Here is a 25,224-nt window from a genome sequence, read left to right on the forward strand (position 1 = left end):
AGTTAAAAAAAAAAAAAGTAAAAAGCTTGGTGATTTGAGCCACAATAGAGAGAATACAACAAAGGAAGCAAACTTCAGTATGAACAGACAACACCATAATGTTGCCACTTTTATTCTTCTTCAGTTCTGAACAGATCTCTTCAGAATCTGGGAATTTTAAATACCATCTAAGAAAGGCATAACAGCATACTTCAACACTAGGAATAAGTTGAATTTTAGAATGGCTTTACACACATATTCCAAAGACATTCTACCCACGACACTTTAAGCAGCTAAGCCTCTCAAATTTTGGACATAGCCAACAATCCACACTAGACTGCAGATCTCAAACCAGTTGTAGTTACATCATATACCACACACATCTGAACTAAAAGTCAAACATATTACATTACCTTACACATAGAACTTGGGGAAAAAAGTAGTATTAATGTTGCTTGGACAGCTATCTGGGTTTGGGACAATATCCCTCCCCTCAGCCCCATTTTCCCCACACACTGTTCAGCAAGTCTTTCCAGAGCATAAAAAGAGAAGTGCTGAGGCCAAAGTTTGCATTTCCCACTGAAAAACAACATGCGAACCAAAACGACAATGATTTTTCCATACTGCCACCATGGAAGAGAGGTCATTTTTTCCACAACTGACACAGAGCATTAAATGTGGGAACACTGACTTCACTTTCAAATAGATTTCCCAGTTTCTACTGAGTACAAAGAGCACTTTGGTTCAGCTTTTAGACTGTTATTGTTACACTAATGTATGTAAAGACATACATCAGGATGAGACTGTAGAATAATTAACGCTTACTAGAACAAGAATGCCTGCATCTGTTCCACAAATATGGCCAAGTCCTTAAGTCAATGACATGACTTGTGTGGATATCCATTTGGTGTTTCATCACTTTACAAAAGACAACAAGCTGTTTAAAAAACCCTAAAACTTACACAACTAAAATGTTTTGCATTATATTCATATACCTCCTAATGTTTTACTTTTAAATAACTTGAATTTATTCTTTGCTTCTCTCTCACCATTCAGGATTTTTAAAAGTCTAATCCACCAAAAAAAACCCAACACTGCATCCTTTAACTGTGTTTTATAAACATTTCTAGATTACAACATGCAAAGTACAGTGGATATCTTTAGTTATGCCAATGTTGCTCTGTTTTCAGAAGAGAGATTTGAAAAGATACAAAAACAAACATTCTCAAGTTGTTAGGCAGCACATTTAAGCAGTACCACAAGCTGCTCACTTCAGTAAGACTGTATTTTTAACTTAGTGCACTTTTAAACTGAAGTCCTATAAGCTACAAAGCTTAGGCACGTAGCACAGAAAGGACAATGGGCAATGCTGCCCTTGCAAGCTTAGGAGTTTGATTGGAATGGCTCATTAATTTACATAGCAATTTAAATGCATTGTCATTAAAAAGAAATTGTGAAAAAAGCTATCCCAAGAAAGGAGAACATAAGGACATAAAAGGACACAGACAAGCCTTAGTGCTTATCCCTTAGCTTACTGGGATGTGTGTTTCTAACTCAGTCAGACAGTATCACATTCTAAACAAACATTTACCTAAAATTAATTTGGTAAAGAAGAGCAAATAACTTTAAAAGCAATACAAAGATTCCTTCTACAACTGGGAAAAAAAACCCAGCTCTGAACAGAATGCCTTCCAAATCACCTTGGTATACTTAGAAGATAGTCTAGTGTGACACTCAGCTCATCCATGCTTGTCTGTTCAAGGCATAATGGAATCGTCAGAATGAGGCCACTTCTTCTGTCCTTCCCTCCTGTTTCAGGAAGAAAAAGTAATTACAAAGTTAATGTGATGAAGTTTAATCAGAACAAATACTTTGCAGTTAAGTGGTCTCAAATGTCATCAAAAAAAGCAATCTTGAAAGTTGCTGTGAAAACCTCAACTGATATTTCACCTCTCAGTTGTGAAGGTTCATTCACCATATGGATATTTAAAACAGCACCAGGGCATCAGAGCATAGCCCACACCCACAGCTATCACTATTTTTCATCTAATACTTTCAATACAAAGAACACAAATCAAGTGTTCCAGAAGCATTTTGTTTTCATTATATTATTAAAATGCATCTTCTAATCCTTCCACACTGCCAGCCTATCAGAAACCTAGTCCACTCCCAAGCTGAGCATGTACCCAGAAGCTCCAACTGGAGCTCCTAGAAAAGGAGGACCTTCCTAGTCCAACTGACTACTACAGCAGGATCTCGTACCACACAGACTGCCCACAGCACATTCTCTAAACTGGCCCTTACTTCAAACACAGAACAATTTCAAGACCTACTTAAAAACAGCTAACAACCACCTTACAATTAAGATATGTATTTCCAACCGCTTCCCTTAATCTTCATCTGCATTTTCAAACCTTTCTGGTAAAACTTATACAAACAATATTAGAAACAGAAAATTTTGATATATTATCTATTTTATTAAGAAAAAAAAACGACAACCACAACATACTTAAGCACATGTAGGAGTCAATTACTAAACAATCTTCTCTGTATTTTAGAAAAAAACTGTACAAAGACATCTATAATCATAGGTTTATTTGGGTAAAAAATCAAGCAAAGTGAATTCCCATAATCTGAGAAAGAACATCTTTATTCTCAAACTCTTTTTCACATGGCTAAAGCAATTAAATTATGCTTTTGCTCCATAAAGTTCTTCAGTAGAACTGAAGTTCCATCTAGTCAGTAAAAACAACTTTTTCCAGAATAGTAACAGCCGTGCAGAAACAAGTAAAGGCACAAGCACAGCAATGCTTGCAAACTCATATACATATGTTGACATAATTTGATAAGAATTCTCCCCATCCATGAGGTGCATGCAAGATAATGAACAAACACTGTTTACACAACATATGTTAGAATCTTAATTGCAACAGGCCTTTTTTCCTTGTTTCCAAAGCTGTGCAAACACTCTAAATTTGGAGTTTTAAAGATCCGCTGATATATAGATATTTTCCACATTTTTGTAAAGAACCTACTGCTTTCAGTGGTTCACTGCAGTAGCTATGCTCCCTTCCTCTCTTTTGTGAGAAATTGTTCCAGGAAAACAGCAACAGACTTTTTAACAGCCGCATTTCTAAATTGAAGAATTGAAGAATAGTGCTGCATGAGAAAGGACAAGTGGACAGATGCTTCCAGCAGAAACAATCTAAAGCAACAGTTATTTACAGACTGTCCACCCTTCTGTTTCTGAATGGCAAAAAGCCTGAAAATTGGAGTGAGGAAGCAGAGAAAGAGGGGAAAATGCTTGGATTTAAATAGCATTTGCTGAACTGACTAAACAAAACACAACCCAAATCCCAGAAATATAATCTCTTGACATTTCACAAAAAGGCCAGAATAATTATCTAAATTATTATTTCATGACAAGTCATCTTCTGTAACAACTGACAGGTTTCTCCCCCAGCTTGTAAACACTGCTAAGGAAAGCAACTGAGAGCATTACAACAGAAAAAAAAAAAAAAAAAAAGAAAATTTTTCATTTTGCACCAAAGAGGTTGTTCAAGGCTTTTTGTTGACTTAGGAGCTTGCCTTTTCTTCTGTGCTATGTGTAATGACTTATCAACATGAAAACTACACCAACCTGGATTTCCATTGGAAACCCCTGTTTTGCTTCCAGAAAAAGGCAGGATCAACATTACTTGTACCAATTTAACCCAAAAATGACAACAGACTTCAGCACATAAATACCGCAGGACTTTCCTAAAATACTATTTTTCTGACTATATGCTTTTAATCATTAATGAAACCATATAGAGTAAAACTGATATAAAGAGACATGATTAACTGATTTGTGTCTGTCAAGTTACTTTACTTACACTGAAGAATGCTAAAATATGGAGAATGCTAAAATATGGCATCAAGCTTTGCCATTCATTAAATTAAAGCACCCATTAATACTAATCAATTCCAAAATGATCAAACTTGCTTAGAAACACATACGTCCAAAATGGTTCCTAGCATTTAAAACGCCACTCAGTAAATTACTTTCCACTAAGAATGCCTGTATTTCCAAACGGATCAGGCAGCTTTAATAGCAATTTGTAAATGCACTCTAGTTAATGAGAATATCTCCTTGAATATAATGCTGAACAACCAACTCACTACACAACTGCTGTTACTGTGGAAGAACTGTCCCAGGCATTCATGTGAGTTGAGTTTTAGGGATTTGATTGTTTGTTTTTAAAAAGGAATTGTTAGATTTGCAATTGCTGGAGACAGTGGGCAAATTTAAAGCAAAATAAATTCCATTAACAAATAGAGCAGATTTCACTTCTCAGGTGATTGGAGCAGGCTAAACTAGACTGGCTAAAAACATAAACTAAAATAAACTAAACCAGTAGAATATTTATGGCAACTTGTCAGTTTTTGAAGTTGATAAGCATTCTGTAAGTTACCTACCGACACTAGATCAGACAATCAAACACCAAGAACTAACACAGCAACCTACAACAGCAGTGAAACCAGCAAGGGATTGTCATTCACCATTTGAAGCATTTCCTTTCTTTTTTTTTCCTTTTTTTTTTTTTTTTTTTTTCTGGCAGAGGGAGGAGAAAAAGTTACCTTCAACATAAGATTCAGGAAGTTTTAGTAAATACAGAGATAATTACAGCTTTCCCTGAATTAACTTATTGGTAATAATCAGACTGTTGCAATGCATGGCTAATTCTGCTCCATGTGTTTCTATGCTGGAGAAAAGACAGGTGAAAAAGAAAGAAAAATTTTCTACAGAAAATCCTGAAAATATTCACTCTATTTTTCTAAAACCAAAAAACTAAAAAGCCAAACCAGCAAGGATTATTTTTGGATGTCTATTAAATCATCAGTCTCTTACATATAGACTGAAACTTCTTGAAAATGTTGCGGGTTGAGCTATAGGCTACAGCAAAAGCAACTCCTAAACACCAATACCAACAGCTTGGCTACTAGATAAACGGTTCCAGAGATTCTTTTGGAATATGACAAAGTACTAACCAACAACACATTTTTGTTAAATACATCCAGCAAATGCAAATAACCAACTTAAATATCCTATCCAAATTATGCAGGGTGGAATCAGTTGAGGAAAACTGAAACTGTACCTGAAAGAAATGCCAATTTTTTCTTCAGAATGGGTAGTATTACTGACGCTTCCATTCTACTTCAGATACTTTTCGCAGCTCTGAAACACAAGAAGTTGAAGTTGTCAAGCGTGGGAAATCAGTTACAGTGTTTCACAGTATTACACTTCAGTATTCTTCTGAAGGAAGAACAGAACACTGTAAGCAAAATCTAAAATACTGTAAAAACTTAAGAAAAAACATCATTATAGGTATTATTCATACAAACATTAAAGACTGCTTTTCCCTCACTGGGGAGAACAAACAGTCCAACCAGAAAAACCAAAGCAGAATCTCGACCAAGGACAACAAGATGATTTATATATAATCCCATTTCTCAACCCTAATAAACTACAATTAAATTTTCAGGTAAGTCATCTGTTTGCTCATTCAGAAGTGAAATAAGTGCAAATAAGATTGTGCTTTTGCACAGTCTGTCTGGTATTACCAAGAATATAATAATTATCTAAATATGTTATGCTATATTTCTGTCAGGACACTGCCATTACCCTGCCATTAGCAGGGCTTCAGCTGAAGAAAAACATCCAACAGCCTGAATAACTACATCCTACCTATAATCTATACCCAGAAATGCTCCTGCTTCTTTTGCCTCCTCCTTACCCTCATGCAATTTTTATTGTACTGTGAACTGCAATTCACCATGATGAAGCTTTTCTGCCTCACTGACAATTCACAGGATGCCTGAACGGCAACCTCCTCTTCCAGCCAACACAAAGTAGGAACTGGCATCTGCTTGTAACTTTCTGAGGTCCTACTTCCACAGATCAATCCATATAGTTAGAAAACCTAATTCTGCCTGGAAATATTCAATGCAATGTATTTGTCAATATCAGTCAAAATAAAACCAGACCAAAATCGATTTTTTTGTGTGTGTTTTTCATTCCAGGCCCAGGGCTTCAGACTGCAACCTGGAATTCTCCCTCTGGATATTTCAGAATGCACACAAAGAGAGCTTTTTTCCTAGCATGGGGGCAGTTAACTGAATAAAAACTATAAACTCTTTAGGAAAAAAAAAAAATCCAGAGACATCCAAATAGCCTGAGGTAAAATAGTTATTCCTTTTCATGTTAAAACAATGAGCTTCATAACAAACAAAAAACAACTAACATATTACTTAAAAAAGAAATACATTTCAACAGCTTTTTACTGTCTCTTCCTATTCCAATGTGTAATGTGTCACAATGTTCATTCCCACCTCTTATTCCAAAATCTCCACATTGAAATGCAATTTTTGCCAATTATATAGAATTCACACTTCACGTATTACAGAAAGTTTCCTGAGAGAACTAAAAGTTGTTTGTTTCTGAGTCCCATGACAGCCTGCACTTCGAACAACTACTCAAAAGAGCATCCTATTAAAGCTTCCTGTATGCTTTAGACAAAGATTTGTAGTTATTTGTTGCATAAAACACAAAATTCAAGAATTACACAGGAAGTAATTTTTGTCTCTCAAACCACTGTGTAAGCTTTTTAACTTGAGCACTTCTCCTTATTTTCCTTTTTTCAAGATGTGGAACACATACCTGAATGATTTTTTTCACCTCCTTCCCAAGTTACATTTCCAAATTATTACAAATGCCTCTTTATTATAATCAACGAAGGAAGTTCAAACCTACACACACTTCATTATCTTCGTGCTTTCACACAGGAACAAAAGTCTGCACCAGCTTACTGACTCAAGGGAACATGTTTCTCTGCTGCTCTGAAAAGACCTATTTATTTAATATGAAAGCATGGCTTGGCTGTCTGCCACAGTAGTGGCACTGTCCATGGATCAAAATAGTTCTTTTATTCAGTATTTCCTGGAACCAAAGGAAGCATTCTGTTCAGAGTGGAGGGAGGTGAGTCAGACCAGTTACAACAACTGCTGGTAATTCCAAACACCTAGCCTTTGTTCCATAAACTCCTGAAGTGTACAATTACCTTTCTTCTACGAGAGCTTTGATAGGTTTCATCTAGAAGAAAACTCTTACCAGTGCGGGTTATCAGAACATACCAGAAAAAAAGAAAATCTTCAGTTTATAAAACGGGCTTAGCATCCTCTATTTTTGACATTGAAAGAGTCTCAGGATGAATTAAACAAAAACTCTTTTTTTAATATTGGAAAGTGAAACCATTTCAAGAAAGCTGGCATCTACTTTCCAACAGGAGCTACTAAAGGTGTTTTGAAAAGGTACACTGCTTTGTATCTTTGCAATGTATTTAGACATACAAAATATATGCAAAGTCTTCAATTTGTTGAAGGAAGACAAAATGACAGGCTCTTAAAATTTTCCATCAAGCTCTCAATTTAGCATGAGGAGTGACTTATTGTTCAATATTTTACCACTATTTAGCTGAAAGAAACAGATTCAGTGTCTATTCATCAATAAAAAACCCATTTGGTTCCATTAAACACAGAAAAGCTACTGAAGAAAAACAAAAGCACTGAAGAGAACAGATTTCACAGGAGCAAAGTGAAATACTCCAGGAAGCTGCACTTTAGCACTTCCAAATCAAAAGACGTAACTTTTATATGCTGAAATGTTAGAGATATTAAACAAATAAAGAGGTTACAATTTGTTTGCTGAATTTCAGAAATAACGTAGTGCTGTGTGCCCACCAAGAATCTACTGTGCCATAATACCATAAAATACCACATAGCAAACCGCAGAACTTGTAATTCTTTTACTTAACTTGTTTCCTGGACACGTGTAATACACTTTGAAGAACCTCACTGAACTTGTTTACAATGACATAGGCTTCCAGGTTATTAAATCAACATAGCAATGTCGGTCTCCAACAATGCATTCATTCTTTTGAAGACTTCCACAAGAAAGTGGCAACGCTAAATTCGTGTAATATTTGTATTTAAAACCTAAATCTTTGAAAGGCATTCCAGTGAAACAGAAAACTCTTCCAATCCCCTTGACAAGCAGAAACTAATACTATTTGTGGAGAAAATTCTCTTACAAAGATGAAACATGTGTACATTAAGGAGAGAATGGGAAATAGTAAACAAATAGTTAAAAAAAATTACAGAACAGGTAGAAGTTGCAAAACAATATTTCAGGCTGCACTCCAATGTGAAATCAAATCACAATTTAGTAGGCTGCATCCTCCATCATTTCTAGACTTTGGAATGACTGCAAATTATAATGTTTTACTCCACACATCTAAGATTTTGGAAGTTCTTCCAACAACAAAAACCAAACAGAAACAAACAATGCCCCACAACAAACAAAACTATAAACCACCCCCCCCAAAAAAAAAACCACCCAAGCCAAAAATAAAAAAACTCACACACAATAAATGATACCAAGTGTAATGCACTATGTGGACCGAAGTGACCAAAGTGCAAAATTTCTGATGAATGCAAAGTTTTGCCTGTGTTTTCTGCTATCCATCTTCACTGCCATTGAATTAAAAAAATTAAATAAGAACCAATGTCCAGACACTGTTTTAAGCCAATGTAAAAATCTATTAAGAACAGGGGAAGAGGGACAGGTTGACTGGACAAGTAGAACTAAGATGCCAGAGAGAAGCTCTCCTGCAAGCAACAGGTGGTTTTTTTCCAAGCAACCCAGCAGAAACCACTGCTCCAAAACATTAACAATCAAAACAAATTCAGGCTTAATGAGAATTAATATTAACATGTTTATTCACATCTGTTAGACCTGAAAACTTTAATACTCTCAATATATGGTGCAAGGTCTTGAGATGGGTTAGTCTGCACATGAGTATCTGTTGCAAGATTCAAAGAACAAGTTCTTTCTTCATTTCTTTAGCATACATCTCACAAGAGCATGTAGCTGGTCTGTTAAGCACAGGACTACAAGTAAGAGAAAAAGAATCTGGTTTCTATTCTCTGTTCTGCTATGAAATATACATATGGCTTTCAGCAAGTCATTTATCCTCTTTTAGTCTCCATTCAGTTTCTCCATTTAATTCTCTTTTTACAAGAGTATTGTGATGTTTAATTCATTAATGTTTTTGAAGACTTGAGGGATTAGAAGGGGCTCCACAAATCTGCCTATAAATAACCAAGGAGCAGATGGGCAGCTAGGTTCAAAACTGTAGCAGCTTGCAAGTCCAGGCACAAACAATAGCACAAATAACAATAGACATTCTGAAGTACCAAAGGAAAAAGAGCCTCAAATCAAGTAGAATGAAAACACGTTTTCTTTTAGATCAACTTTTGAATTGCAGACCTTCAAAATTAACATCTTCATTCTCTGAAGCCAGCACGCAGGCTTTTTCAGACGCTAACTTCAACCCACAAAGCATTACCCTTTTTTTCCCTGAATCAGCTTAAAACTAGTTCATCTGTTCCACACAGAAATAAAATCCACATGTAAAAGACAGGGAGAAAGCCGAGCATCACAATTATCTAGCTAGCTTATTATTTCACCTTCCTTTAAAGCTACATTAAAGGATGTCATCTCTCCCGCAGCAAAGCTGTACAAAGAGAGAATACAAACGAAGGTGTCTCCAGGGCTGATGCCCCAGGGTAATCTGAGAAGCATAAACCTGCCCCAAAAATAGAAAAAGGCTGTAAATATTTATTAGTTAATGCTGTCTTCAATTAAAAATCACCTGGAACTTGGCTACCCAGCTGGACAGTTGCAAAATAACAACAAAACCCGAAGGAGGAACATCAGCTCGTGTATGCAAATGCAGTGTTTGGTTTCTACTCTTTAAGATATTATGAGCAGCACTAATAAATATTTAACATTAGAGCCCTCAGGAGAAAAGGTAACTTCAGATATTTAAGGAATATCAAATTTTTTGGTTTTTCAACCACTTCTGCATTTTTTACCTTTTTACTATGGGTAAAAACTATCTAGAAAAACCCACAGAAGTTTTATACTATGTCTAAAATTGTACATAAAAAAAAATTCCTGATCTTCTTTAACCTGCTAATTCACACTAAAGAAGTCAGAAAATAAAAAACACAGACTAATTTCACAAGTATGTATTAAACTTGCTTTAACTCTAAACAAGATGCAACCACTCAATGCCATTTCCATTACACATGCACTGTTAGTACCCTAACTCAGCAACTTGCTATGGCAGTTCAAAGAACACACTGAAAATGTGCTCTGACTTGGGTTAATGCTGAGGTAAACAGCATGCTAGACTGTGATTCAAAAGCACATTGTCACAGCCACAACAAATTTAATCTTGGAAAAATTTCAATTCCACTCCATTTTCATCTGAAGGTTCAAATCTTAACTTGTCTTCTAACTAAAGTTAATAATAGAATTCAGAAGAACTGTCTGTTCACTACTTCCTCTATTTAACCTATCTTCCATATTAATTTCCACCCTTTTTCAATCCTCCAACATTCTGTGAAAAGTGAAATAAAAAGACGAGCAACAAAAGGAAGCGATGAGCAATACAATGAATAGCAAAGCAGCAAATGGAGAACAGGTGAGTAAGAGGTTATGCCATCTGAGAAGAAAAAGTCATTGTGTGTCTGAGTTCGAACTTTGATCACAGTCAGCTATTCATTTCACACAAAGGCAGAGCTTTTCCTCAGACTTCAAGCAAGTGCCAGACGGGGAAAAAAGGAAGAGTACCAAGCACAGAAACAATGTAACTCGGGATGCACAGTAACACCTGCACGTACAGCTGTGAGACAATACCAACACCTCAGTCCTTCCATAGAGCAGGGCAGCCACAGGGTCCTGGGCAGCAATGAGCACTTCTGCTCTCAACAGACTTGGGACTCACTGGCCATGTTCAGAGAGCAAACTCGCCCAACCCAAAGAAATACATGCAGACATTCATAACAATGCTGCAACACAAGACATCAAAGATGACAGCTTGCTAGAGTTTTCTACCCTTTCCAGCCTCAGTCCAAGCCACACACATGGTCTTATGCTAAGTTGTAGCAGTTTTCAGGTCTCTTTAATCTAGAATAGTAGAGAAAATAAGCCACAGGTTTTGGACGCATCTCCATATTCCCTTTTGTGCAACATTCCTGCCACATTTTGCCACTCTCTCACATACAGTGAGAGACACCATTTAACTTCCTGAGGAGCCCTACAGCTTGCTCACCAGCACCAGAAGACAAATCAAACTCATACACTCCTTCCCTTACAACAGGCAGCCAAACCAGCAGAAGTTGCAATCATATGGTACAGTCCCATCTCACTTAACACTATCAAGTAACCAGAGAATACAGAAAATTATGCAAGTTGAGAGGCTGCTTCTTCCACCACTTTTTACATAGCAATATGTCAGTTGAAATGCTATGTTCAAAGCATAGGCGAGACATTTTCTCTTCCTCATCACACTGCGCTAAAACTCATTAAAAGAAAATTCTAATTTTTAGGTCTTCAACTTTTCCTTAGTCAGAAGTCACATGGGAATAGTACAGAATCACATGGATTGCAATTTCTACCACAGAAATACTTCATGATGTTAGGGGGAAGAAAAATAACCTAGAGATAGTAAAATAAAACTACGTAGTCCTCTCCTAGATCCCTCTTCTTAAAAAAAACAAACACAAAACCCCCCCAAGAAACAAAACCAAACCAACATACAAGTCAAATGCTTGGAAAAATAAATACCTTATCACCAGCTCTTTAAGGAACTGTCCAAAACCAGTCTGTGATGAAAGATCAGAAAGCTCCTATGCCTTCAGTAATTCATAAAATGAACTAGGCCAGTGGGTGGAATGAAACTGGACAATCCAGGCCACGGGCAGCCAAGTCAAAAGACAAAGTCAAAAGACAAACAGCTGTACCGATGAGTGCAACTGCTGGCAGTCTGGAACAAATGAAAAACACTTTCCTCTGGGGTGCAAGATTAGAACTTCTTGTTCTTTTTGCAACACTTATATAAGAAAACAATCTACCACTTCATAACAATACACATATTTGGCTTGGTTACAATTGCATGCGGCTCAGGGCCCCTGGATTCAATTCCCAGCTCAGCATAGTGACACTCCACTGAGTGGAAGCAAAAAGAAAAGCTCCCCTACACTGAAAGACATCTTGTGCAGCAGACACAAAAGCAGACATTCTTTTGGCGTGGAAGAAACTGACCAAAACAAGATGACAATGAAGAAGGGACTAATAAAAAGTCTGTTTACAAATCCCTAAAGCTCTGGGCTTGCTACCTGACCAAAAAGTTACCAGCTCAAGAGTATGATTTTGTGCAGACCTTGAAACACCCTGAACAATTTCCTCCACCCTAAAAAAAAAAATTAAAATTACTGTTGTGTTCTCACTGCACAATACGCAAAGTATGCATGATAAGGGTAATAATAAAAATCCCTTCAATAAGAAATAAATAACTTGAAAATTTTGCAAATGTTAACCACACATGAAAGTACAAGAGACTGAAATATTCCAGATCTGGTAAATAAATACCTTATTCACGTATTTCAGAAATCCATGAATTCGGTGCTCTACCAAGAAAAAATAATGATCTAAGATGTCCTTAAATTAGTGGGCACAGAAGAAATAAATCTTGACTTTCATGGATGTCTTCAGTTTTTGTACTCAGATTAAAAATTCTGCACTCAGATTAAAAATTCTGAACATTTCAACTGCAAATCACAAATTAAATCAGCCACATTTCAACTGCAAATCACAAATTAAATCAGCCACAACAACCACCTGCAGTAATCACAACACCTCTCCCTCTCTCCTACCCCCTCAAAATAAAACATGTAGCCTTCTACTAGCAACAAATAAATCAATAAACCAATACATAAATGGTCACATGCTTCACAGAAAATAAAATCAAGCTCTCTAAGCTGCTGCCTGGAACATCCTGCATCGATGCAACACTCATACGCGTTCCAATTATACTACTATAAGTGAGAATGCAAAATGAAAGAATTAGCAAACAGAACATCAGCAGAAAGAAAACAGACAACCTGCACTGAGGTCTCAAGTTAAGCCATAGATATCATTTAGTTACCAAAACATCAAGCTAACATCAAACCCATTTATCTTATTCTTGGAACTCATTTTTGCTTTGGCCTTACTTGGTCTGGTCAACACTTATCCTTCATGATACCTCACTAAGAACACACCTCAAATACAACTCTGCCAACATCATAGCAAGTGATCTTGGCTCTGAATTCTCACATACCTACTACATCTATCTCCCTTGAATTATTGTTTCTGCAAAGCCCTAAGTCATACCTTCATCTCCTCTTAACTATTGTAATTTCCTTCTTAATGGGTTCGTTATGTCCCAGCATTCCAAACTTCAGCTTGTCCAAAATGCAGCAGTTCATCTTCTCACCTGGAAACAGGAAAACAACACTCCAGATTGATTTTCACTTGCTTCCTTGTGGAGTTCAGTATTTGCTGTAAGGTTATCCTCACTTCAAAAACCTCTCACTCTTACTTAGTCTGAAGAACAAAAAGCTTTGCCAACACATTTTTCTACTTGCTCAATCAAGGTTCTCTCATTTATCTTCCAGCACAATCTTATCAACACCATCAGAGCAGCAACAATTACCTTGATGCTATTAAAACTTCTTTCCTTACTCTCACCCACTACCACAGAACTCTCTTAAAAGAAGAATTCACTTCTCTCCAGTCTTATGCTTAAACACTCCCTAACACATCTGCAGCCACTCCTCTCCTTGTGAGACACTACCACCACGTGAGACACAGGAACACAAGCTGCACTGTGAGCTGCACGGCCAAACAACATCATTTAACTTTAATATCAGTTTTGTTTATGTTATAGTGCCTTTTAAAGACTTTTTAGAAGTCACAAAATGAAAACAAAGTAAAGCAGGTAAGTTAAAGAAGGCATGAGTTAAAGCCTAAGTAAGTTTCGACAAAACCAACTGTAAAGATGTTGTTCTAGGCACTATATTCATCAGTATCAAAGCTTCATAAGAACCAAATATAATGCATGAAAATTATAAAGATTTGTTTTTGGAAGAGATCTATCTTACTTACCATTGGTACTGGAATGCAAAACTGTCTGCTAGGGTTACAAGTTGGAGCTCCAGATCCCGGGTTCTGTAAATTTAAATGAAAAAGTATTTGACCATATTTTTGATTTTGCTACACAATCTAAAACTTTATTTCCTTGGAGACTGAAAACAAAAGTTTCTGACAGAGCTATATGATACAGGAGTCAATATTTCTGTTGTATATTCACAAATACTAGGAAGCTAGGCATTTGAGTTTAGCGGGACAGCAGGAATCCTGCACTTTCTACCAAAACATATGGTAGACATCAACATTGTTTATAGTTAGCAGGCAATGCTCCCGAGGCAGCACCGGAAGCAGTGGGAAAGTAACAAGAACCAGAATCCCTGTAGTATGCTTTCAATCAGAGGTAACCTACACAAAGTTTTAGGCTAAATTGAAAATACAACAGTGTTAGTAGATGTTTTGTGAAGAGGAAGATGGTATTCCTACAAAGGTACTCACTGCTATAGTCTTTGTATTAGAAGATGTAGAGTTAACCTATAAGCATCAAACATTAAACCTCAGCAAATGTAAGACTTGCATGAAACTTTGTAACTTGATCAAATTCCACTCATGAAATAAAACCCAACAACAAAACCCCAGAAATTCAAATTTCTGTATACTGCGTAAAAGGCAAAGTCAATACGACAAACACACTTCACTGGTTTTACATTAATTCTGACAGATCAGTTATTGCAGTAATCTAACTCACAGTAAATTTTAAATTAAAAATGCCCTTCTATTAATGGAAGTTTTCTAGTTGGCCTCAAAAAGATGGGAGAGAAGGCAAGAGGACACACCTATAGACTGGGAACAAAAATACAAACAGCAAGTCTTTGAGACAGCTTAAGCACATTCACACTGGAAATTCTGCAACATCATTTCCAGGGTAGGCTCTGCCTACTTTATCAGAAGCTGCCTATTGAAGGTGTTCTGTATTTCCCCACCCATCATCACTGGGGAATAAAGATGTTTCTCTTTATAATCTATTAAGATTCTTGACAGGTAGCACTGTATTAAGGTTCTTACAGAAATTCCTCTGGTTTCCCTTCCTACTACCACTCTCAAGCAACACCCAACTGAAACTGAGCTGAAATTCACTTGACTCCTTTAATTTGTTGATGGAAAATGACAGAACTATGTGAATTTCCATTGTTTACATAAGCTTAACTGAGAAATTTGAATCCATAGCCAATTTAAAATTACAGCCTACAAATTTTAAAATACATATATTTCATTACTTAAATTGTACTTCTAGGAAAACTGATGCTACTGATCAATCAAACTTCAAACAAAATATCACCTATTAGCAAACTACTCCAGGAAAAACAGTCAGCTGAGATGATTTTACAGCACTCCTCAAGCAGCAATCAATGACATAAAGAATTGTGCAAAATCCGAAAATCCACCCCTAATACCACGTTGTAATTACTCTTAGTTTTGGTGGAAGATTTTCACAGAATCACAGGATTATTAACATTGGAAGGGACCACTGGAGATCATCTATTTGAATGGTTCTAATGGAACCCCATTTGGGCACATTCCTGGGTAACTGCTGGTGCTGACCCAGCTGACCCAGGTTTGATGTCTCCAGAGAGGAAGACTCCACAATCTCCCTAAGCAGTCAGTTCCAGTGCTCTGCCTTGCTGCTTTTCTCCTGAAACAGCATGACCAGCACCTCAGCAAGCCGTAGGCCTTTCTGAGCAAGCTTCAGTTCTATTCTGTAGTCCACCTTCCCCCTTTTTTCAGTTTCTGCTTAGTACAGACAATGGCATTAGGACTATAAATGCTCGCATTCAAATAAAGGAGAACCCTTATTAGCACAGTAATTAATAACTATCAGCAATCCTATAATGTAGTAACAGTATTCATTATTTACTAAACACTGAATCTTAGCAGGTGATGTCATGGAAGGCAGAAAAGGGGAAAAATCCAGTACTTCCTCATCACAGTGAATTTCAATGCCTGAATAAAATCAAGACCCAATAGTGAGGACACTGCAGACACTGCAATACTAAAAATGGAGAGGACCAATATTTCCTTTGGGATGCAGAAAGATGAGAGAGCAACAGACAAAAGCATCTATTAATGCATATCCACATAAACGCCATCAATTTTGCTCATTATAAAACTCACAAAAAGTAAAAAAAATAAAGAGCCACTCTCCCCTAATTGTTTCCACTCTTGCTTCCATACACTCGTTTAAATTCTTCAACAAAAACAGTTGCTTTAGTGCATCGCCTTCGTACAATTGCCTGGCGAAAAAGCTCTGTTGGGGGTAGCAAGGGACACTGCAATTATGGGGAAAGAGGACAAAACTGCTGGACAATAGACGTGTGAAAAATCAAAGAACGGGTAGCCACAGCTATGAGCAACCACGTCTTCAGCAGTGAATCAGCTTCCCGACCAGGCAGCGCTTCCAGAAACCCAGGAGCGCCCGACGCCGCGGCAGTGACACGGCCGTGACTCGTCCCCAGCCCGCCGGACGGACCGGCGGCCACGCACCGCCAAAATCCCCGCCGGGAGCCAACTCCCGCCCCCGCCTGCCTCCGGTGGCTCCCCTTGCCCGAACCCCTCTCCTTCCCTGACGGGCCTGCCGCGACACCCGCGGCGGCGCCCGCACAAAGGCAAAAATTCCGTCGGCGGCGGCCACTCGGGAGCCCCCCTCGGAAGCCCCCCCGCCGCCACCGCGGCGGCACGAACAATGCCCGAACCTGTTGCGCGGGTTCCCCCGGGCCGCACCGACCCGCCGTGCCCCGGCAGGCGAGCGGCCAGCGGCACCCAGCGCGGGGCAGCGAGCGGGACGAGCCGGCAGCCGGGGCTGCTCTGCAGCACGGCCCCGCCACCGCCGCCCGGCAGAGCCGCAGCCGCGGCCGCACGGCAGAGCGGAGCGCCCCGCGGCGCCAGCACCGCCGCCGCCGCCCGGGAACAAAGCGCGGCCAGGCCGCAGGGCCTGCGCCGCCCTCCGCGGGGCTGGGGCCGGGGCAGAGCCGCTCCGGAGCGCGGGTACTCACCCGATGCGGCGCTGCGGGTGCCCGCGCTGGGAGGACGCGGGGCGGAGCCTGGACCCACCCGCTCCGGCCGGGCTGCGGAGCCTAACCTCGGCCGCCTCGCACCGCCTCGCTAGCCCGGCAGCAGCCCCTGGGGACGGGGGCGGCTCCGACCCCTCCTCCGTCGGCAAGGAGACGGCGAGCGCCGGGCTCTGGCGGGCCCGCCTCCGCTCCGCTGCCCTCGCTCAGCGCCGCCCCCGCCCGCGGGCGCGAAGCCGCCGTACCGCCCGCCCCGCGCGGAGCCGCCGCGGCCGCTCGCCCCGAGCCGCCCGCCCCGCCCCGCCGGGAGACAATGCGGCCGTGGCGAGCGCTGCGCCCGTAGGCCGCGGCCCCGCCCGGCCCCGGCCCCCGCAGCTACGGACGGTCGTGATAAATACCCAGCGTGGGACAAGCGGCAGTCTGTCCGACTGCGGACTTTGCAGCGCCGGCAGCCGCGTTAAGATAACAGTACTCTCGCTCTGCTCTGTGGAGAGACGCGCCGTGCGTGATGAACGCGAGCCCAGCGGCTCCCAGGTGAACGCTGCGAGTGCCTCAGGCAGGTGTCGGCTGTCGTCAGGGCCGTTCAACACCAACGTTTCAGCACTCACAGTATCGCAGAATGTCCTGAATATATCACAGAATACCCTGAGTTGGAAGGGACCCACGAGGATCATTTAGTCCAATTCAGCACTGACGTGTATTTTGTTTCCCCTCCGATGGCAGATAATAACCCATTGTCTGTCTTAGCTCCTGGACAAACGCCCTAAAACTCTGTCATGCCAAGATTAAAATAATAGAAGCAAAAATGCAGAAAGAAATGCTGTGAAGAAAGCTGGGACACTTGCCTTGCATTCAGCCTAATTACTCTAGGACATAGTGGAGTTTTAAATCTCCTAGCTGAATACATCGTTGGGTGACCACATGGCTCTTGAAAATTGGCTTCTGCAAACTCTGTCTTAACCATAATTTTGCTCCCGGTTTTTCCAGAGTAGTTGAATATAATTTACTGAATCTTCTGAGTATGAAAACTGGCTCACAGAAGCTGCGACTGCTTCATTTCTTCCCTCAAAACGAGGGTTTGCAGAACCACCTCTGTTCACCATCTTGGCTGGTTGCTGTCCACTCAACATCTGCTGCAGCCATCACCCTCACTGTCACCATCGGGGCACGCCCGTGGTACTGAGCTCATCCCTGGCTGCTGCTAACTCAGAAAGCTGTCCCTCTCTCAGCAACACCACCCACTGGACATGCACGAGCTAAAGATATTGTCATTCAGATTTTCAGATGAGGCCTATTAGCCAAGGCCTGCCAGCTTTGAGAACATACCTTCTCTGCTGGACCTTTCTTTCCTGGAAGAATACGTAAAATAGCAGCAGCAAAGAAAAAAAAGAAAGGCAAAATTACTTCCTTCTCAACCTGTGGAGATAAACAGAGATAAATTATCTTCATCAGATTCCCAACAAAAGAAATTGCTGTACAGAATCAAATAAATTACTTTTTACTTTATGAAAAGAGGAAAACTTTAGGAATATTTTAAGTGTGTTCACTAATGATTTAAGAATGTTCCAGATAGAACTTTTAGATCACTCTTCTACATTTATGCTTATTGCATACTTGTGGGCAAAAGTTAAGATAATAGAAGCTTTCACTATTCATCAATATTTACTTGAGATCCCTCAGGCTGTATCTTTGTAAGCTCTGACTGAAGGACAAATAGTAATTCAGAACACTAGGTAAGTGACCCAACACATGTGAAAGCTCAGTGAGACTCGCTGACACATGTATCTTTAAAAGGAGCAAGACAAAAATCAACAGAGGAAAAACTACAGCTGATTGTCATACATGAATTTCTCTTTCTTATTTCACATGTCTAAGATCCTCCACAGTGCAGTTATTACACTCTGTGTACCGTTCCTATCACATAGCCTATACTGTAAATTGGGTGGTTTTGCTTTGCCTTGTAGATCTCAAATTTTCAATACACATGGACTCATTAATACTAATAAATTTTCTTATGGATACTTTTGGGACAGGAGAAGAGTGAGAGAGAGAGAAGAAGCGGGAGAGGGAAAGGAAGTCAGGCCAAAAGGACATAGACCCTGTTTCTCCACTTTTCTGGTCCCAACTGGAGTTTTTTCTCAAGGGCAGAACAAAGCTTCTCTTGCAGAGGAGGGACAGATATCTTGCAGTGCCTTCCATAAGAGAGAATTACCGAAAAGTCACTCATTTGTACTCTGGTTGGAGATATGCTAGTTTAAATATAAAGGTATTGCAACAGGCTTTCTGACTTTTGTTTTCCATGCATACTCTTCTGAATGAATTGCCAGGACAGAATCTGACATAATTAGTTTTTTTAAGGTCATGCCATCAGTTTAGAGTTGTAGTTAATTGCCTTTTCCATGCAAACTGCCAGTAGGAAGAAGAGTATCAAGGATCCATTTGATTAAAATGACCCTTAATATATGGTGTTATTCTCCAGCAGCTGCGCCAGATTAATTCAAATACAAATGAAAGCAAATAGGCTGAAAACATCCTGAGCTTTGGGCACTGTGCTGCATGCCAGCACAACAGAGCCTTTGTTACAAGGCAGAGCAGTGCTCTCACAACAGAGTTGCTGCTTCCAGCTTCAGTCCTTGCACTTCTAGAAAAATCAGCCTTCAAAGAAAAACAAACAAAACCCCCATACATTTCTACTGGACACCAACTCACAGTGGCACTGGTCGCACAAATGTGACACTGGCCATCCTGTGCAGCACCCCACAGGCCTGTAATACCCCTTCCCTCTTGCTCACTTGCTCCTGGGCAAGGGAGATGCTGCCAGGCATAGCCTTGCACCTGGTGGGCTGGAAATCCTCCACCTGGAATGATTTACCTTGCTGCCTTGCTTGCTATTTTCTTCCACATCTCCCTGCAAGAGATAGGCAATTGATTTTACTTGTAGCACAAAAATGGATGTGAGCAGTTAAGTTAATGTAAGCCAGCAGTATCCAGTGTATTGGCAAGAGATGCAACTTACAGAGCAGTCCAGTTCATAAAAGGTATATAATGAAAATAAGTAAATAACTATATGCAGTGGGGTAAGTATAGGCTGGCAGCAATGAATTGTAAATAAAAGCTGTGGCATGTTTTCCATATGGAGCTTTCTGATCATGACAAGATGGCATCATCATGCTCACAGGTAAGAAGCAGAGGCATCTACTACTTTAAAACCTTATGTATTTGTCATACAGCCAGATTAATGTAGGGAAAACAGTGAAAAAAGCCTCTTCTATGAGGATAAACAGTATCAGGAGGTTTGGGCAGTGAAAGTGACAGAAAAATACAAGCTTTCAGTGCACACTCAAAACATCACAGAACCAAACAAAAGATCTGCAGAATTCAGTACATGAGCTACCATTCACTGGCTTCTGAAGGTAAGCCACATTCACCTATTAGCATTGAGATTTGAAATGCCCCTTTAAACACAAACACTAGGTTTTAATCCTGAACTGAGGAGTGATTGTTTCTTCTGAAACAATTATAACAAAGCCTTAAATTGTGCTCCTAATAGAATTTGAAACTCGAGTCCCAAATAGCCCAAACCCATGAGATTTTGTTTACTGACTAGCACAGGCTGAAAGCCTGGCACTCTGTGTAGGCAGCACTAGCAGGTTTTGAAGGATCTATGTTTTATTGTACTTATCAGAGGGTGTGTAAAACAATATTTTAAAAGCTTCATCATAATTTTGAAATTCTTCAGTTCAATTATATATAAAAAGATAAAACCTTCATTTTATAAAGGTATGAATGACATGCCTGTAATGAGATACAGCAGTATGAAACTTTGCAAGATTCTGAAGAATCTGGAGTGTTTTGTGGATTTTTTTCATGTGCTTCTTAATGCTCAGGTAGAAACAATAAAGTATCCCCTGATCTCATCATGTCCTTCCAAGTACTAGAGCCTGTTGGATTTTGCTTCCTGCAGCAAACTTGGCGGTGACTTTTGTTACTTTCTTTAGTTACTTTTTATTTTCTGTGAAATACAGTCTTCATTACTTGGTCTTGTATAAAATAAAATAGAAGCCCAAAGGCTGCATTTCCTGTGAAATATTTAAAAGGAAGCAAAGCTATCTGTGCTTAGTATTTTGCTGCTCCGATTTCTTAAATATGAAATTTACATATTTTCCTTACAAATTTGTTTCATCATCACAAAGGGAAAATGGTTTATGGCTGGCAGTAGGCCCTGAGCATTTTTGATACAAGAGGGAATGCCTTCCTTTCTGCCTGGCGCCTAACATAACGAGAAAGTTGCTTCTCATGTCTTTCCCTTGTGGCCACAAACATGACCTGGGATACAAGGGCAGGGATCTTGATCCTATAGCTTCAGTCAGAAGATACACAGCAGCAGCATGTGTCAGGTCATGTTTGTGGCCACAGGGGAAGGACACGAGGACCAACTTTCTTGTTCTGTTACATGCTTGTACCATACCACTGAGCAGGTTTGGTGGGATGTCTGCAGCATACTCTGTCTCCCAGTGCTCAATCTGATCAGGGATTACTGCTGGTGTTTGCTGAAGAGGAGGAACTGTACTTACCATACTAGTTATCACATGAGGCATAGCAGCTCTGAGAAGACATGACTCTGAAATGCTAACTGTAGGAGTAACACAGAGTCAATGACTTTTTGCACCACAAAAAAGGAAAGAACAGGGATTTTTCTGATGATATTTGATTACCATCTCCCTGCAGCTGCCTTGCTCTTCAGCCATGGAGTGTATTAGCACTGCAGAGGCAGCCACACTCAGTACCACCACCATTTTTGTTTACATTAGATTTACATTTAATTTCCAGCTTCAAAATTAACTATTAGCAAAATGTTCACAGCATAAAAGAGGTTAGATGGCAATGTTGGTCAGGGATTGAGAATTGGGTGTCCTGTACTGTAGCTGTTACTTTGTGTGGTCTTAGAAAAGGGGAAGACAAAGACAGCTTTACAATTTTTGTGTGCATCATTGTGCACACAGTTCTGACATAGTGATGTTACCAAGCACCTTCTTGAGAAAAAAACTCTTCTCTAAGTTTCTTAAAAGGGCCATAAGGGGAGGGTTTGGAAAGAGGATAAACTGAAAGGAGTTTCCCAATAATAGCCTTTTCTCTAAGTCTAAATAAATCATCTTTCTACATTGACAAAAACTATTCATTTATACTTATAAAATAAGTGAAGGTTCTGCATAGGTTCCTCTTCATGTGGCTTGAATTTCTTACATTACGAACAACAGCATGCTTCAAGGTTAGGTTATACACTAACATTAATCACAATCATTGTTAGCAAAAGTGAATTGAAAGAAGATAAATAATATGAGCTATTTTTGGAGGCAATAAGAGGCAGAGCTCTTCACTTTCAGAGAAAAGTAATTTTTAGGAGTGAGTGGCTGTGCTGGTTAAAATTCTTCTCTCTATTTACCTAGATGTCCTTAGAGCTACCTGACTTCATAGTTTATTATGTTCAGATAGAAGCTTTAAATTGTAACCCTTTGAGTCAAAAAGAGCTTATTTCATAGAGATTCAGTGTTATTTGATGTTCAATTACTCAACATTCAGTGTTCACCCAGAGTCAGAAATTCTCTTCAAGACAGAGAGAATATCATGGCTAAAAATCCAACTGTTTTTCCAAAGAAAGTAATTATACCTGTAGCTATAATTTAAAAATAAAGCACCTCGTAATGCATGGAGTATATTTCTCACTGCTTTATCAAAACTTTTGTGTACAAGCTTTACTTTAATGCATTTTGAAAGGGTCATTTCAAATATAATGAAGTATGTTTATCCTTAACATCAATTATTTCTGAAATCTTTGTCAAAATGGCAAGGATTTTCAAACACATCCAAAAGCCCTGGGAGCCTAATCATAGTACATGTTTCTAATCCATGTAAGTGTTTTTAATTCCCACTGATTGATCCTTGGGGGGTTTTTTTGGGTTTTTTTTGCATAGTTCACAAGTAGTTTGTAAAACTCTTCCTTTATCTTTTTTTTTCTGCACAATTGTGGGCAATCAGGCTGTAATGGTTATCTTAGTCATGGTGGTCACACACATGACAAACAGGTTGATAAAGTCATTCAGGCCACCTTGAGAATAAAGTGGAATTTAAATGGAATTTGAGTAATACTCTCTAATCCAAAGTGCTGATAATTTTCCAGTCTGAGGCAAATATTTCTTGAGCATGTCATCTTTAGAGTATTTGGTGTTATACAATAACTGAAATTTGGATGTAACTGCTGAGTACTAAATTAGGTACTTGGCACTTTGTCTTTTAGTACATGAGCATAATTTCAGAACAGCTCATACTGAGAGAGAAGAAAATAGGGCAGAGATTAGTAAAATCATGCAACAACTTTTACTTAATAAGGTAATACTGAAAACCTTTCATAAATCAAATATTGTTAAAGAATATTATCATATACTAAGTTACTCTACATAAAATTTTGCAAAATATTAAAATTTACATTTCTATATGTAAAAAAAGATAAAATCCCCTTCCCCTAGAGACTCACAGCAAATTTTATATCAGCAAGTGATCCATTCTAAAGAAAAGATAGTTAAAATCCCTCATGTTCTTGCCAGTACCAGCGAGCAGATTGAAAACACAATGTACAATGAATTAAACTCTCAGTTTTCTTTATCCTGACATAGCAGCAAATTGTCCTGATGAACCTTCCTTCTTAAAATTCATGAGCATGCTAAGCCTATGCAGTCCAAACCAGTATGTTTTTAAACCTTCTTCAGGATATCCAGGCCCCAGATGTTTTCACTGACTAGGAGCCCTCGCAGGAGGTCCTTACGCCTGATGGTTGTTGTCACCAGTGCTAGTGCCCACTCTTCTACAACGCTTCCTCAGTACCCTCTCTCGCTGAAGTGGAGCCCTTTCCTGGACTCAGACTTGCTGGCCTGCAAAGCGCCTGGAGTCTACACTTCAGTGTTGTGCCATGAGGGAAGCAAGCAGCCTGCTCAGCTTTGCCTCCTGCTAACAGCAGAAACTTCATTAAGCATTTCCCTGTTTAGGTTTCCTCCCTGCCTTTCCCTCCCACCGAGCATGCTCTGGGTTTACTCAAAGGGCTCTCAATGCACCCATTCTGCCTACCCATGCCTCTCTTGGTACTTGTCTCTCCAAACAGGCTCTCCTCCATGGGGGGCCAGCTCAGACAGACTTTGGTAAGCCCTAACTTCACTTTCACCTGCCCTTCTTACCACTGCCTTTTGTTATGCATTTTAATTTGTGCTGTCACACTGTGAGCTAGGCTGGAGAAATAACTGAGATCAAAACCAGCTTCTTTCCCTCCCTACAAAGTTGATTTATCCACCACTTCCATCAAAGGAAATATTCATCAAACTCTAGCCTGAGTTAAAAAGTAAATCCTTCCTGTTAAGTCATAAATGCCCTTCCCTCACAGTACTCAATTGGTTCATTGTGCCTTTCCTGGTATCAATCCTTCTCTTTCAAACATTTTCCTGCTGTCTGACAAATTTGATTAGCCAAGGTTTTCCAAGCTGCTTCTGTGCCGTTCTTCAAATGGCTTCACCCTGATACGACAGCAAAGTTCAGGGGTCCTCCAATATTCCAGTTTTTGAACATGTCAGCCTCTGTCAGAATGTGGCAGGTTACACCTATGCTGATAGGTGATATTTAGTAACACAGAAATGTTTTGACATCCAGCAGAATTTTTCAGTTGCACAAACATTACCCTGGAAATTATGTACAACTCCTTCCATCATTCTTTTTGATTTTCAACCCATTGTAAGAAATTAAACCATTTTTGATAGAACAGGAAGAAAAGTCTTTTCATAATTCTTGTTTCAGTCCTGCTGAGCCTCATCAGTACAATTAGTGCTCTTGTTTGAAGTTGACTGCTCATGTATATGAAGTTGCTTGTTTCAGTAAAATATCTGCAGAAATAGACATACTTTTTGCACCAGAGTGCAAATCTTGTACAGGTTGCCTCCGGTGACAAGGAGCCCTGTTCATCTCAAATATTTCTGTAGCTCCACTGGCAGTTTTGAACTTTAGATCACCTATAAACCATATAAGTATGCAAATGATATAAGACTTAAAAGCAGATTTCCATTT

The 25,224-nt window shown here is 39.5% G+C and overlaps 1 protein-coding gene across 5 annotated transcripts in view; it reads right to left on the bottom strand.

The window, feature by feature from the left end:
• The window catches only part of SESTD1 (SEC14 and spectrin domain containing 1), a 50,795-nt gene extending 33,471 nt beyond the window's left edge, over window positions 1–17,324 (bottom strand). Inside the window, exons 1-5 of one of the 5 annotated variants that reach the window (XM_038142546.1) lie at window positions 17,107–17,324; window positions 14,075–14,137; window positions 13,301–13,403; window positions 5,118–5,197; window positions 1,680–1,788 (exon numbers count right to left, since the gene is read on the bottom strand). In XM_038142546.1, coding sequence (XP_037998474.1) covers window positions 1,680–1,788; window positions 5,118–5,172 — 164 coding nt within the window. In that variant the 5' untranslated portion in view covers window positions 5,173–5,197; window positions 13,301–13,403; window positions 14,075–14,137; window positions 17,107–17,324. Of the gene's footprint in view, window positions 1–1,679; window positions 1,789–5,117; window positions 5,198–13,300; window positions 13,404–14,074; window positions 14,138–16,806; window positions 17,028–17,106 lie in introns of those variants that run through there. The other 4 variants (XM_038142542.1, XM_038142543.1, XM_038142544.1 and 1 more) reach the window with 4 other exon arrangements.
• Window positions 17,325–25,224: the final 7,900 nt, after the last annotated feature.

Source organism: Motacilla alba, chromosome 7 (genome assembly GCF_015832195.1).
Source record: "Motacilla alba alba isolate MOTALB_02 chromosome 7, Motacilla_alba_V1.0_pri, whole genome shotgun sequence".
In the NCBI taxonomy this organism is placed as follows: Eukaryota; Metazoa; Chordata; class Aves; order Passeriformes; family Motacillidae; genus Motacilla; species Motacilla alba.